Source organism: Cryptomeria japonica, chromosome 7 (assembly GCF_030272615.1).
Source record: "Cryptomeria japonica chromosome 7, Sugi_1.0, whole genome shotgun sequence".
NCBI lineage: Eukaryota > Viridiplantae > Streptophyta > Pinopsida > Cupressales > Cupressaceae > Cryptomeria > Cryptomeria japonica.
Window position 1 is genome coordinate 357,258,066 of NC_081411.1, and position 16,822 is coordinate 357,274,887.

At 33.3% G+C, this 16,822-nt stretch overlaps 1 protein-coding gene and 1 long non-coding RNA gene across 2 annotated transcripts; one reads left to right on the forward strand and one right to left on the reverse strand.

Annotated features, from left to right (window-relative positions):
• Nucleotides 1–2,150: 2,150 nt before the first annotated feature.
• Nucleotides 2,151–11,025, reverse strand: LOC131054596 (uncharacterized). The gene is made up of 2 exons (XR_009358470.1): nt 9,803–11,025; nt 2,151–2,794 (listed from the first exon to the last, which is right to left on the reverse strand). It is a non-coding gene; the product is annotated as an uncharacterized LOC131054596 (long non-coding RNA).
• Nucleotides 5,364–15,891, forward strand: LOC131054595 (uncharacterized). Its single transcript, XM_057989137.2, has 6 exons — nt 5,364–6,404; nt 6,507–6,599; nt 14,503–14,603; nt 14,824–14,870; nt 15,117–15,187; nt 15,278–15,891. The coding sequence occupies exons 1-6, from the start codon at nt 5,667–5,669 to the stop codon at nt 15,713–15,715; spliced, it is 1,488 nt and encodes a 495-aa protein (XP_057845120.2). The 5' UTR covers nt 5,364–5,666; the 3' UTR covers nt 15,716–15,891.
• The last annotated feature ends 931 nt before the right edge of the window (nt 15,892–16,822 follow it).

Here is a 16,822-nt window from a genome sequence, read left to right on the forward strand (position 1 = left end):
CTCTCTCTTTAAAAGAAATCGATTCTACTAAACTCTCTCAAGCTATAAAGTTAAACAAGATGTTATAAATTAATGTAAAAAATATATTAATATTTACTTAATAAAATATTAATATTTACTATTTTAGCTTCTTCTGCAATTACAGTCAAGTGAAAAAAATAGTATTGATGTACTAATTTTTTTTATTATATTGTTATACTTAGCTCAAGCTATATAGTTAAACTAGAAGTTATATGTAGTTAAAAAAGATTTTCCTCACAGAGCTTCACTTGAAGAGTTAGTTTAGTTTATGAAGCCTCCAACCAGCTTGAGATGTTCACTCACTCAAAATCTTCATTCAGGCAATGTCAGAATTACATTCACGTCGTTCATTCCAAGAAGACTACTTGACGAATTTCACTCAATAACCAGGAAGCACCGCTATTTGCAGGTGAGTCTGTTTCATGTAATCCCTTATAATGCTACTGCTATTTCAAAATCAGAAACTAAAAAATTAGTTTTTCACAAGTATTTCAGTTGGGCTTGCTTTCCATATTACAGCTTATCAATCTCTACTGTAATTTCGTAGTAACTTTATTCTGTGTTCAATGTTTTCTTGGGTGTAAATAAGTTTAGTGGCTGCCATTTTTATGGTTTGCTTATGCATTTCAGTTTGAATTTTCCCTGCCAAATGCTGCTAGAATAATTTGCAGTACATATTAATGAGTGAGAAGTTTGTCGAATGAAACATACTGTAGTTATGAATAGCTGAACGGGTGATTGCAATTTGCATCAATAAAGTGAGAATTGAAATCGAGGTACACAAGATTGTGACTGCTCTGTACCAACATCGAGCACAAAATTGAAAATTCCAAGAAAGATTTAAATAATATTCTAAGAGACAAGCGGAAAAATTGCTTTGAAGGTTAATATAGCTTTAGCCTTTGGCTATGGGAAGGCCACGACATTATTAGCACATGAAAAAGACCTTTGCAGTTACAGTCCCTGCCAAATGCAATAAACATGTTAAACAGTAACAGAAATTGAGTCGTTTTATGTGACAGATTGACGCTGAAAAATGACCCTTGTTTTAAACCTATATATATAAAGACAACTGCGGTCACAAATTCTGGCGAAATCCCTGACCGCATACATATAATTATTTAAGAATTGCAGAGAGTTTATTAATAGGCAGTACAAACTGGATTTTCAGCACACTGGCGATACAATGTGATCTGATCTTGATAAATAAGTCTTTTGTAGGGAGGTCTGCTGTTGCCTTTTAGTGAATATTTTGTGTTAAAATAACTTGCATTAAATAGGAAATAGGATGATGAGCAGAATAAATGAAGTTCAAGACTGCTAAGGCTGGGGTCCCATGGGGAGGCTTTAAAATCTATTCGTAACAAGCAGAGGATCCCATGAAGCAAAAAAAATATTGCTACAGAATTAATTGGAATCTTTTCTTGAAGAATAGCAGCCCCTACTTTTTAGGACTGCAGATTTGAGTGGGTGGAAAAGGTGCACGGTTAGAAATTGCTCTACCAGCTTAAAAAAAAAATTCTGCCATTTGTTAATCTTCTGAAGTTTTTCAATATTTACCAACTAATTTTTCTAGTATTTTATATTTTAGTTATTCTTTGAATGAATATGCTCAATAATAAAATTCATGAGACCACCCGCTTTAAATGATACTAAAAAATCTCAACAGCACTAACTAAATTTTTTTAGGAAGCACCCCTCCATGAGACCCCAGCCTAATAATGGTTGTGATTTCCTTTTGCTTTTTAAAAAGCATCTATTAGTGAGCCTATCCACCATTAGCAATCTAGAAACCAAGAAAGTAGCAACTAAGAAGCAACTTCGTAAATTAAGCATATAACCAACCAAACTACATCGACAATATTATATCTACTCCTTTCGAATAGGTGAGCAGAGTTAAAAGAACCAACCTGACAAAGTTTCAATATCCTTATATACTTAGATGCATATCGAAGGTCCCATTTACCACAGGCTGAAGAATGATCTATAGAAAAAACCCCTATGCCAAAATGGAGGCTTCGAAAGAGGCTATCAAGTTCCATCAACAACGAATCAACTGAGCACAGACCGATAGATATCAACAACCAAGCTTTAAACTACAAATAAACTGCCTTTTGAACACAGATAAATAGCAACACAACACCTCTTGTTCTTTATTGCCCATGGTTAACAATATACATCGCTACAAAACTACAGTCCAAAAATGTGCTTGTCACATTTTAGAATTTTAAAGGAGCATGTCTTAAGATAAGCCAGGTGCTCGACATTAAGGCAAAGAGTAGCACAATATAGAGTCAGCCCCAAATAAAGTTCATGATAATTTTGCAGAAATGTATAATTTTGTAGACAGGGAGTAGCACAATATATAGAGCCAGATGCAAATTAATTCCACCATACTTTGCAAAGATGTATAATTTCCTACACACAAAAGCTTTTAAAGGGCTACTTTGTTGTTAATAAGACCTCTGTTGCAGAAAATAAAAGGGAATCACTTCTATCGGAATTGAGTTAACTTGCAGGATATAGCAGAGCAATATTAAGATTGTACAGAAAAGGTGCATGATTTTGAGGTCAAAATGTTTAAAAAATTTCAGCTGACCACCATAGATATCAACAACCAAGCTTAGAATTACAAATCAACTTCCTTCTGAACACAGATATCTGCTAGGTACTTTACCAAATGATGTGGGAGCTAAGCCATTAGTAGGAATTCTTTACATTCAAATTTTCCAAGAATTTTTTACACTCCCATGAACTTTGAAAACCGCTTTGCCTGTGAAACCGATATAGTCAAGAACGCATAAAATTAAGGGATTGGTGCATGTTTTGATTATGAACAAAAATATAAATGATGAAAATATGGAGTACAATAGGAAAATAGATTTTATAATGTAAAGCAACAAAAGCCATACCAGCTTCCCAACTCAGTTGATTATTGCACTTCAAAAGAAAGCAGATTATTTGCCTCAATTGACCTATTTCTAAGATGTATCTACCACTAGAGATTTCCAAGAAAATAGGTTATGGCATTACTAAAGTGTTCCATATATATTTTGGTTCCTCCATTCTGTTATGCAGTGAAGTGAAAGTGTAGAGAACACTTGTAAGTATGCCATGACATATTGACATTGCTTGGAGACGAGAAATTCTTCATCAACCACTTTGCTTGTGAGGAGGGCCAAAGTCCAAAAATTGTGCATTAACAGACGAATGCTTTATTCAACAAGCCCTTAATCAGTGCAAGCATCTGACAAAATTTCATTATCCTTAGGCTTTGATGCATATCAACACCATGTTTCAAAGCTCCCATTTTGCCACAAAAAACAATTTCGTGCTATAAAACAATAGAAAATCGAAAAATATCTTAAATATTAGAATCGTCTTTAATTTTTCCCCTTGGCACTATTCACAAAGCACAATTAATAGCAATTTGTTCACATGAAAATATTAGCTTGTATTTTGCAGCACAAGTTTCAATACAAACTAATACCAATTTTACGAACGCAAAACATTAGCTTATATTTGCAGCACAAGTTCCAATGCAAACCCTTAATCAGTGCAGGTATTGGACAAAATTTCAATATCCTTTATGCTTTAATGCATATCAACACCATGTTTCAAAGCTCCCATTTTGCTACAGGCTGAAGAATGATTTATAGAACAAACCCTTGTTAGAAAGAAGCTATCGAGATCCATCAAAGCATAAAGGGAGCACAGATCAATAGATATCAACAACCAAGTTTTCAATTCCAAATCAACTGCCTTTTGAACACAAATTAATGGCAACACAAAACCTATTGTTCTTTATTGCCCATGGTTAAAAATATACTTAAAACGAAAGGACAACATTTTTGCTTGCATTGAAGTGCTAAACCTGTGAAATATGAAGAAGACAACAATCTAAAACCTAAGGGCTCTCTAAATAGAATTTAAATCTAATTCTGAAACTCAACTTTCATTATCGAGATGATCAGCAGATGCAGCACTCTTAACCCTATTCCTTGACCTCTTCTGTAATATTTGAAATGGTCTGTGTTTAGAGAAGAGCAACACAACTATACATAATTAGATCCTGGTTAATGCATTATAACTGACCTAATGGATACAAGAAATACAAAATTCATAGATACTATTGCTACTTGCAACTCATTCTCAGAAATAGCTCATCAATTCTTGCTTACCAAACCAGAACACTTCAATCTTCAAAGACAATTGAACAGAGAACAACAATCAATACTAAAGGATGTGCTAATGAAAAAAAGGCTTGCACCCAAAAAACCATTGAGGAATAATTAGAAGCCTTTGTTTGTTTTGATAAATGGTACCTCCAATGCCTCCACAGAGATCTCTTTTAACTAGTGTCACGGTTATTGGGATTTCTTTTTGTTTCAAGTGCCTGTACTATAGGCTTTTGAAGGGCAATGGAAGAACTGCTCATTAAGGCCAGTCTTATCACGCCTACTGGAGAAAGGTAAAATACAATAAAATTTGAAGTAATAGCTCACTTTGATATGATTTACGTGTATAGCTTAAAAGCTTTATTTTAAACAACCATTTCAAGTTATTTCTCAACTCAATTCATCTACAATTGTGATATCAATTTATCACCGTGTTTTCCCTCTCTTCCTAAAATAGATTACCTCTTGCATAGATGTTTACTTTCTCACTAGCATATACCAAGGCCTTCTTGTATTGGGAGGAGAGTGAAAAGAAGAGAACCAAGGATGGTTTTAGGGTTTGATAAATATAACAAGAACTGCAGAGCAGCTAAGTTCATGGTAGTCTGTTAGAGTGGTTCTGTTAGAGCGGTTTTGTTTGGCAATACAGATAGATCAAGGATCGCAATTGTTGTAGAAAAACCTAGTATAGATATTGTATGTACATAATCATGATATTGTAAACTACCTCTCAACATAATAAAATATTCGTAATTCAAATCAATAATCATTATTCATTCTATATATATTATTTGGTATATTTAATTTAAATCATACAAAATATTAAAAAAGTATCTTTAAAATTAAATTCTTACATCTATAACAATCGTAGTGTGTCAAATGAAATTAATTAATAAATATAACAATATAACAGAAATGAAAATTCCTTGAAAAACAAAAAACTTTAGAAGGATACAAATAACATATTAAAAATAACTCTTTACTATTGCACAGACTAAATTTATATATATTTATTTTATATGCTAAATTTTGTTCTGGACTGCAAAAATAAGTACACTCAGCTTTTAAAAATAAACTTAAGTTATTAGAAAACAAAATAAAGCTATTTTAGAACTACAGTTATAATTAAATTAAACATATAAAAAAAACACAATTATAGGTAGAAATATAAATAAATTCTTTTCATCTGTACAGTCATTTTTCTCTGGCACTTTTTCATCGTCATTAAAAATAGATGACATTCTTTCAAATGCCCATATTTTATTTCAATTTCATGGTATCCTCTTATAGCAAATCTTCTTTCATCAATGAATGGAAGTAGTCCCTCTGGATTATATAGATGTTAGCTTAAAACAGCTTTATGAAAGGGCATATGTATTATAGACATAATTCTTTTGATGGGGGTAATTTCCCAAAAAAAATTATACTTATCTAGTCACGTTGAATCTGCAGAAAAATTTGAACACTATGAATGGAGGCCTTGAGTCTATATTAAATTTCAAACCCTCTACTTCAGTTAAGAATGAAGTTGGTTTCCCACAGCCTATTCCCCAGAAAGCAAATGAGAAGTATTCACCTGTTCCAATGGCCAATTATGCCAACCCATTCTTTGACCAAGCTCCTCTGATTCAGCCTCCATTATCAGTAGCCACAAAATTGCCATGGTTACCACAAACGGGACCTGTCATTGTTGAGCCATTTTTCCAGAAACGCACATCACTTCCCATTTCAACAAATTTATCTGGCAGTTCTAGTGATCACACTCCTCTAATTCAGTTTCCTTCATCAGCAGCGAAAGATTTCCCATTGTTTCCACAAACAGAATCTGTTATTGCTGAACCAATTTTCGAAAACCCCACATCACTTTCCATTTCAACAAATTTATCTGGCAGTTCCAGTTGCATTCATAATGAGAATACAACCTTTCAAGGAAATTTTGATAAACTAGAACTTGCATACCAGGCTCCAGATGAAAAATGTACACAACACATTGCATTTAAGGAAATGCAATCTTATGCCTATAACATGAAGGCAACTAGTTTTGAACGAAGAAAGCACAGAATCAAGGTAAGAAGGGATTGCAGGTCTAAAGAACGTCGTCCATATCAAGTTTTTGAGAAGAGGTGCTCTAAATATAAGAACAAACGACTCTATAGCTCTATACTGGCTCATCTGCATCCAACAAACACCAAAGATGAAACCAAGGTATTTTCTCTATAAACTTAAGGACACTGAGATATGTATTGCTTTCCCACATAACTTGTCATATATTTGAATCTGACAGTTTGGTTTCTTTGATATACCTAGACACAATTATCAAATGAAGGATTGAGACTCCTTTTGCAGAAGCAGTTGGAAAACAGTGATGTTAGCAATCTTGGACGAATAGTTCTTCCTAAGGTTGGTAAACCCCCTCTCAGTGCATTTTCTTAATATAGTTCAATATTATAAGAATAACATTTAGATGATAACATTTTGTGTTGTTATTGTCCTACAAATGGGTTTTTGAAGTATGTTAAAATTTATTTTTTTTTTAATTTAAAAAAAATTGATGATAACAATCCACTTGAACTGTAGATAAACACGTCAACGAAAAAATAAAAGAGTTAAGTTAATATTTCCTATTTTGATTCCTCTCCATTATTAGAGATATGCAGAAGCAAGCCTCCCATGCTTATGATAAGGCAGGCATAATGCTATTTCATTTTAGAGGTCGCCATCTTGAAAAAAAATGTATTTTATATTACAAGCTTCCACCTGCAATTTAAACTTCCCAGGCCTTTATGGAGTAAATGGGGCTTTTAATATTTCTTTTTATTCTATCCCACCAGTAAAAGAAGAACCAAAGCATCCCACCAGTAAAAGAAGACGAGGTAGATATCATGGCTTATAAACTTGAACTTCCAGCGGATATATTTGAAGAGAAATATTATGAGTATCAACTGGATAAGAGGAATGCACCTTTTGAAGAATTGGAGGAGGTCCTAAAATACCGTTGGGAGGACTAACCCACCCTAAATATAAGAACATAAGAGATAACTTATTGATTAGCTATAGAGGTTTGATTTTTCGATGTATTTTTTATTTTTTTTATATATAACTATTGGTACGGTTCTTATGTTTGAGAAACCTCAAAAGTCATGGTGTCATTAATTTATTATGATATGAGCTACATGAATATTCATGGTTTTATTCATTGATATATTATGTTGAGTATTTTATATATATTTCTTAGAAGAATTATTTGAATTGAAATTGTATATTTAATTAATTAATTTTTATTTGAAATAGATATTTATATTAATTATAAATTTTTAAAATATATTGCATCAACAAAAAAAAGTGGACAGAAATATTAATATTTTAAAGAAACCGATTTGTGGACATAACACATTGAATTTTTTCTTATTATATTGTTAAACTTATCTCAAGTTATATGGTTAAACTAGATTTTCCTGACATCAATCTTTATCTTGAAAAATGAGAGAAGTTGCCATAAGGGCCAAGTTCAGGTTATTAAGCGACGTTAGACTGAGCTTCACTATAAGTATTTAGTTTAGTTTACCAAACCTCCAACCAGCTTAAGATCTTCAAAAAGAATATCCATATTAGGTATTCTCACTTGAAATCTTCATTCAAACAATGTTAGAATTGCATTCACGTCATCCATTCCAAGAGGTAGAAGACTATTCGGTTCTTTCTTCCTTCTGCTCTAAGAGGATCTCACTCAAGAACCAAGAAAGCACCGCTACTTGCAGGTGAGTCTCTTTCATTACACTACCTTTGTAGTCTCTTATAATGCTGCTGCTATTTCAAAAACAAAACTAAATTCTTAGTTTTTCACAAGTATTTTTGTTGGGCTTTCCATATTATAGCTTATCAAATCTCTTCTATAATTTTTTGCTGGAATTATTCTATGTTTTTTGTTTTCTTCGATTTAAATAAGTATAGTGGCTACCATTTTATGATTTGTTTATGCATTTCAGTTTGAAATTTGAGTATCAAACTATTCGTGAATACTCAAAATTAAAACGAGGGCTGCAGTGCAGCTGGAGTTCCTGTCCAATGCTGCTAGAATAATTTGCAGTAAAAAATTGATGAGTGAGAAATTTGTGATGCAAACGGGAAAGGAGTTTGCAGCAAAAATACAATGATCAGTGACTTGTTTGACAAATTGTCCCTTCTTAGTAGCCTTGTTTAGGACAAATCAGACGAAACAGCTACTTTTATGGAGGTCCTGGGAATCTAAACCGACTTTCAAATACCCTTTATGAAGATACAACTCCTACAGTGGCAGCCTCCAATCTGAAGTGCAAACCCTTCATAATGGAAAAAAATCAGTCCTAATTAGCCTTACTAGTCTCCAAACTTGAGTTTTTGAGAGAAAAGTTGATAACACCCTCACACGTGCCAAAATGGTACAAAACCTACTTGAACAAGTGGGTTTGGTTGACATATACCTACAAACCCTATTTCATGTGTTGGGGAGGTGTTTGAGCCCCAAAACTCCAGATTCCTCTCTAAAGCCCTAAGTAGGGTTCTGACAGGGCAGTGAAGGTAAAAATTGATTTCGTACTCAATTTTTAATTGCAAGACCTCCTAATTAGCCTTACTAGTCTCCAAACTTGAGTTTTTGAGAGAAAAGTTGATAACACCCTCACACGTGCCAAAATGGTACAAAACCTACTTGAACAAATGGGTTGGGTTGACATATACCTACAAACCCTATTTCATGTGTTGGGGAGGTGTTTAAGCCCCAAAACTCCAGATTCCTCTCTAAAGCCCTAAGTAGGGTTCTGACAGGGCAGCGAAGGTAAAAATTGATTTCGTACTCAATTTTTAATTGCAAGACCTCCGACCAAGTGCATTAGGTCTGTATTAATCCTTTGCATCTCCCAATATCAATTGGAGCTTTCAAAATTCCCTACAACGCCTAAAATTCATAGTTTATCAGTTAAAAAGTATAAAACAATACACTAGAACAGCCCTGTTTTGAAAGAATGCCTGAAATCCTTTGATTTGATCATTGAAATTAATTTGCTTCACTTGGAGAATAATGAACACCTAACTAACAATGCTCCATACACAGGAAGATTAGACAACAAAGCTTCAAATCTCATTCATTTTCCAAAAATGGAAGTCTAAAACCCCTGCTCACACCCTGCGAGCATACCTGCAACAAAGAAACTCACCTTTCTCTTCGAAACATCCTCAATACTAACTTGTTCCAATGTTTTTCAAAGTGCTATATCATCCCTAACTACCTACTGAAATGTCCCATCCTATTCTGTCACAAAAAAAATTTGAAATGTTTTGCTAGCTAACTGAACAACTTGACAATGCATACAACAAGCTTCTTCTGATAAAGAAATCTGATTGGAATCTTTTCAATGATCATTCAATGTTACAGAGTTCTTTTTGAAAACTTTTCTCACTGAATTCAACAACATGAACATGTATTTAATGGTTTACTACTGTCACAAATCTGGTATTTATTTTTCATTTGCATTTGACTTCTGTTACAAACATTTTGGAAGATATCATACCACAACAATACTTTATTATATTTAGTGCTATGCATATTGATTTCCAACACAAAATACCTCATTTAAGGATCATCATCATCTGTCGCAGGTCTTATAATACGCCAATATGCACTGCCACGGGCAATAGAGCATGAATAATTCACTCAGCACTCCTCCTAACACCCAGCCAGCACTAACCAACGAGTAAAAATGAAGGTTCACCTATAGAAATCACCCCAAAATCCTTGCAAACTCAATTCTGGAGACAATCATGAACAATGTGGATCTGATATACCCAGTTCAAAAAATATTTTTAGTTTTGATGCACTTTTCTGGGTGATAGCAGGTTCGAAAAAGGACTGTTACTGTTCCAATCAGCAGAAGGGGCCACTAATAACAACCTCCAATCAACTTTATCTCGCTGCTTTCTAAAGGAATAGGTCTCTTAAGTAAATCTTGGCAATGAACAGGTGTAGAAATGGTCTGATACAGTCTCTAACAGCAAAGGTAACCTCTGCCATCAACTTCCAACTTCACCTCGGACACCCTAGCAATGGACACAAACACCTTATTCACTCCCACCTTGTTTAGCACCCTCTGAATGGCAGGAAAAAGGTCAAACACATATCAGAAGATACTTTTCAGGCATACCCAGCTGAGTCACAAGCACTGGGACAAGACAAACAGCTAGGAACCAAGTCAAATCACCTTCAAAATTCTACACATTCAATTCCCAAGGATAGGAGCATTTAATGTTTATCTCAGACTGAATCATGCAGCAAAAATTACTGTAATGCTGTGAGTCACCATTCATGTCATTGTAGCTGCAAGTCACTATTCATGTCACTATAGCTGCGAGTCACTGTAGCACCAGAAATGTCCAACACTCAGCTTCAACAAGTATGACATCCAAACTCCTTCACAATGTTTGCCAATAATTATCCAAACTCCTATAGACTGCTCTGATAGAAACCACACGAGTGATCAAATCTGAATACACTAAAATACCTGAATGGTGTCTCCAACAAAGACTAGCTAGAGTTGATCTTACACCACCGAAACTGATTACTGGAAGAGGATTTCGTCCTCCAAAGGCTTATGATGAACCCCATTCGATCTCTGAACCATGTAAGGTTTCTTCTTCTCAATCCGAGAGAAATACCAGAAATAATAAACTCCAGCATATCCAAAATGTAGCAAAACTCCAACATATAGAAACTCGATGAGAAATTAGGACAACACAAGTTAGGGCAACATAGAGATAATAAAATAATATTATTTTGCCCTCTAAAATATTTCTTTTCTTTTTCACCCCAAGTGGACGTCCACATTTTACTCATAAAATATTGCTTTTTAGTTCTTCTATTTTCTCCGTCAAATCCCATGTCCACTTTGCCTTTTCAATTTTCACTTTAATCTTTAATTTCTCACTGAAGTCCCCACGTCCACCACTAGGCCCACCTAGTCACTTTGCAAAAGCAACTTGAAGTTGTATCTATCTAGGCGTAGCCAAGGGGGGTTCATTTGACAATTTATTTCACTTATTTCATAGTCACTTTATAAAATATTTAAGTGAAATAAATAGAATAATATTTTTCAGCCTTAGGAAAAATCACCAAGTTCTCATACTAAAGACTCTATACGTTGACGCTTAGGGAAGGTTCGGACTGAAAAAAATAACATTTAAAATAAATAGTAATATACTAAAAATAGCAAAAACTATGCAAACTCTGAAACTGAAGATACTACTCTCTAAAGTTGAGGGGAACTATCACTGAGACTCGTCAAATATAGCACTTACTAAAAATAGTAATACGCTAAAAATAGTAAGTCGTCCAAAACTCCCTACTGCTCTAATCGGTCTCCAGACTAACACTTACTAAATATAGTATGTACAAACAAGTTGTCCAATCACTCCAAAAAGTGTCATTCATCTCCACTAATCTGTTTGAACCATGGATCCAAGACTCGGACTTGACGAGGGTGACTCGATGCAAACTAGGCAAGTGAAAAACCAAAAAAAAAAAAGAGATTTTTAAGGACTTGAAACTTGTTTCATGCACCCATTATTAAATAAACCTTAAAGACACAATAACATCAACAAATAGAAGCTAATTCGATCACATACACAAGTATACATCATTCACATAAGTATAAAAGCAAATTGTAGCTGAAGGAAATAGCACACTTAAATATATAAATATTGTCAATTGTATACAAAACTCACGGAATATGAAATCCATGACATCAAATGTTCCAAACAAATATCAAAACAATAACCAGAGGTATATGGCTCAGAGAAGCTTGCATCCCTCCTACAAAGGCATCTAAGGTAGGTCCTGGATGATGTAGTCGCTAAAATATTTTTTAACTATGAATATGTAGAGATTTGCAACAAGGGATATGTATTATGTAGATTTGTATGTTCATTATTCATCATTGGCCTCTTACATGTTTAGACTTTATAGTTTGATGGGGGATTGGGGGCAACACCAAAATGAGTTTGAGGGTAGCACACCTCGCGACAATTTAAGGGTGAGAGAGAGAGGTAGAGAGATAGGCCTAGATCGTGGGGGAGAAAGGAGAGAGTGAGATACAAAGAGGTAGAGAGAGGGGATAAAGGAAGAGTGATAGGGAGAGATATAGGTCTACAGTTCAAAGCAACTCAAATGAGTGAGATAGAGAGAGCAAGAGAATACTAATAGGAGCATGTTGATTGTTGAAATTTGAGTGTCTGAAAATTTGTAAGATCTTCTCAAAACTAGAATTTTCATTATAACTCCTAGAAATCTGAAACACTCTCAAACATCTTGCCAATATATACATGAAATATAACATTTAAGTATAAGTCCTTATACTTAAATGTTATATTTCATGTATATATTATGATGAAGAGAATGACACTAACTTGAAGACAAAGATGGGGAGTTAATTGTTATATTTCACGTATATTTTGGGGGCATGTCATAAACCAAAAAAGCATTTAAATTTTGAGATTTAAAAAAATTAAAAAAAAATTGAGTCTAGCTGAGTCCAAAAGACACACCTCACTAGGACTCAACGAATCTCACCCAAACTCAATCTGAGTCAAAGTTCGGATCCCTGGGACACACTTAAGGTGACTTGACTTGCAACTCGCTGAGTCTCTGAGAGTTTGGGCGAGTCTTGGAACTTTATGAAAACACTAGGAACATTGAAATACTCCTCTTATCATGTTCACACATGCAAAATGCCAACACCAACTACACTACAAGGGAACTTGATAATGGGGACATTACAATCCACCCTTCCCAAAGATTGCATGTCCTCAAGCAATGCCAAAGAAACTCCACAATCATCAGACAAATCCGAACTGAAACCAAGAATGATCCCAGGGTCTCAAGTCAATATCAGAAAAGAACCACCATGTTGACGTTGTGTCATTCTAATCAATACTATTAAATCATCGTGCCATAACTGCACTCTCCTCTCTTAGAACTCCCAAAAGTAATCATCATAAAAACCCAATCTGAAATCCCTGTGAGGGTTGAAACCCATCCCACTAGCTTGAGATTTTCACATAGCTATTACACACTTTCACTTATGTCATTCATTCCAAGAAGACTATTTGTTCCGAAGTAGCTCACTCAAGAACCGAAGAAGCCTGGCAATTTGCAGGTGAGTTTATTTCATGTACGCTATCTCGATAGATTTTTGTTTCAAAAAAAACAAAAAAACTTAATTTTTCAAAAGTATTTCAGTTGGCCTTTCCATATTACAGCTTATCAAATCTCTTTTGTAACTTCTTACTAGATTTATTCTGTCTTTGTCAAATCTCTTCTATATTTATTCTCTATTTTTGGTTTTCTTGGGTTTATATAAGTTTATTGGCTGCAATTTTTATGACTTGTTTATGCATTTCAGTTGAATTTTGAGTATGAAACTATTCATTAATACTCAAAAATAAAATTCTTAAAACAATAATTGGTCTTTAAATTGAACTCTCTTTCAAGTTTTTTGTTAATAAAATAAATGAGATGAACACTTCCAAGACAGTTTCAAATTTTCTTTTTTAAGCAGTAACTCACTTTGATACGATTTATGTGCATAGTTTACAAATTTGTATTTTAAACAATCATTTCAACTTATTTCTCAACTGGATTCGTCTAAAATGGCAATATAATTATTACCATTTTTTTCCCATCTCGCTTCTAAAAATAGATTACTTGTTCAATAGATGTTTGCTTTCTCACTAGCATATCCAAGGCCTTGTGGTATTGGGAGAGCGAAGAGATGAGAATAAAGGCCTTGTGGTAGTTCTGCTTGTGGTAGAGATGAGAAACAATTTAGCAATATTTTTTATTGATTGTGAAAATCTAATATCATTAATCGATTTGTCTTTTCAATTAAAAAATTAGATGATAATATTTTACATGAATTGGATTACTGTCCTTCAAATTGGTTATATTATCATTTCGTTAATCTTAATTTTTAGCTATTTCTAACTATCCCTTGGTCAACTTCCTTGTTTTTGTTCAGGATTTAGGTCATGTCAAACACCCACCTTATCTTAATAGAAAATAAATATCTATTTAAATTTAAAATTTCTTATTTTTATTTCTCTCCATTCCAGAAGCAAGCCTCTCATGCAAGCATAATGTTATTTCTTTCATAGATTACTATGCTGAAAAAATATGTACCTATTAGATTCAAGCTTCCACCTCAGATTTACCTATTCTAAGACTTTTATAAAATAAATGGGATCTTTAATAATCTTTTTTATTCTTATCACATGTTAGAAAGCTGCAGAGGCAAACCTTCCACGCCTAGAGATGAAGGAAGGCATTGTCATATCAGCAAAGGACCATGACAATGATCGCAGTTGGATTCTCAAATACAGGTAAATCATTAAATTATGTCGTTATTGAATATTTTGATATTGATATGAAGATTCAAAATGGTAAAAGACTTAATTAGTCCACAAACAATAAGTTTAAATGAAAACAACCTTTTTTAGAGCTTTTGGAGGTTGAAGTTGCTTATATTATATAAAATATATTTTTAAGAAAAGGAAAAGGAACAAATTTATGTGAATTAATCTTGTACTATATAATGTGCAGGTTCTGGCCAAACAATAAGACTAGAATGTATATATTGGAAAATACGGGTAAGTTTGAAGAAATTTAAATATTCAATAGTCAAACAATAAGAGTAAGATGCATGCAATTGAAAATGTAGTAGATCTCAAGAAATCTGAAATGGGGTAGTAGAATTGGAGTTCTCTGGATTATTTTTTAATTATATTTTGTCGAGTTATATGGATCGTTATTTTACATATATTTTGGAGCTTTATATGGATTGTTTTCTTCATATATTTGAGAGTTTTATGGATTGTATTTAACACATATTGTAGGGGCTTTCATTCGAGAACATGGTCTTCAAAAAGGAGATTTGTTGATGCTTTATGAGGATGAAGATAGATATGTAAGTTTTCTTGATTCATAAGTGCACACTCTCCTCTTGCATGTTTGAATATATAATATCATTAGTTCAAATAATGTATGTCATGCACAGGTGATCAGAGGTATAAAAGCAACAGAATCAAAAGAAAGTAATTCATCTTCATGTAAGAATGAACCAAAGTTGGAATCTAGTGAAGATGGAGGTGACCAAATCCCAGTTGGGGATAGCGTTCTTGCTTCACAAGGTATAGAAAATACAAGCATACCTGAAACTACTCATGAAATGAACCAGAGCATCTTATCAATAAAAGGAGAGGAGGCGAACATCATGGCTCATGAACCTGAAGTTCCATTGATAGCTAATATGCCTCTTGAAGAGTCTGACGAGTCTAAAGTTCCATTGATATCTCATACACCTTTTGAAGAGTCTGACGAATCTGAAGTTCCATTAATAGTTAATCCACGTTTTGAAGAGAGAGAAATATTTTCTTCATTGGAGGACCTGCGTGGTATGTACCTTTTCAAGGCAACGGATTGGAGAGCATCCTAAACTAACCCACCCTAAGTATAAGAGATCAATTATTGATTAACAATAGAGGTTTAATTTTTCTTTATTATTTTTATATATACCTATTGATATGGTTCTTATGTTTAAGGAACTTAGTAAGTCATGGTTTCATTATATATGATTTTTATATATATCTATTGACATGGTTCTTATGTTTAAGGAATCATGTAAGTCATGGTTTCATTATATATATATATATATATATTGACATGGTTCTTATGTTTGAAGAACCTTGTAAGTCATGGTTTCATTATATATGTATTTTTATATATACCTATTGACCTGGTTCTTATGTTTGAGGAACCTCGTTAGTTATGGTTTCATTATATATGCATTTTTTTATATATACCTATTGACATGGTTCGTATGTTTGAGGAACCTCATAAGTCATGGTTTCATTATATGTGTATATTTATATATACCTATTGACATGGTTTTTGGAAGTCATGGTCTCATTATATATGTATTTGTATATATATCTATTGAGAAGGTTTTTATGCTTGAAGAACCTCCTAAGTCATGGTTTCATTATATATGTGCTTTTGTATATATGTTTGTTGACGTGGTTTTTATGAATGAGAAACCTCATAAGTCATGATTTCATTCTTATTTTTATGTGAGTTCTAAGAATATTTGAATGGGTTTATTCATTTATATATTATGCTATATATTTTTAATATATTTGTAAAAGAATAATATGAATTGAAATTGTATATTTAATTAGTTTTTTAGTGAAACAGATATTATGTATTTTTTTTAATATATTGCATTACAAGAAAAAGTGGATACATTTATTAATACACTAGAACAACCCTGTTTTGAAAGAATGACTGAAATCCTTTGATTTGATCATTGAAATTAATTTGCTTCACTTGGAGAATAATGAACACCTAACTAGCAATGCTCCATACACAGGAAGATTAGACAACAAAGCTTCAAATCTCATTCATTTTCCAAAAATGGAAGTCTAAAACCCCTGCTCACACCCTGCGAGCATACCTGCAACAAAGAAACTCGCCTTTCTCTTCGAAACATCCTCAATACTAACTTGTTCCAATGTTTTTCAAAGTGCTATATCATCCCTAACTA

Excerpts from the sequence above, each read along its gene's own strand:
- LOC131054595 (XM_057989137.2), top strand. The coding sequence starts at position 5,667 with ATGAATGGAGGCCTTGAGTCTATATTAAATTTCAAACCCTCTACTTCA. Across the intron at positions 6,405-6,506 it reads ACACCAAAGATGAAACCAAG|ACACAATTATCAAATGAAGG; the intron begins GTATTTTCTCTA and ends TGATATACCTAG. Across the intron at positions 15,188-15,277 it reads ATGAGGATGAAGATAGATAT|GTGATCAGAGGTATAAAAGC; the intron begins GTAAGTTTTCTT and ends TGTCATGCACAG.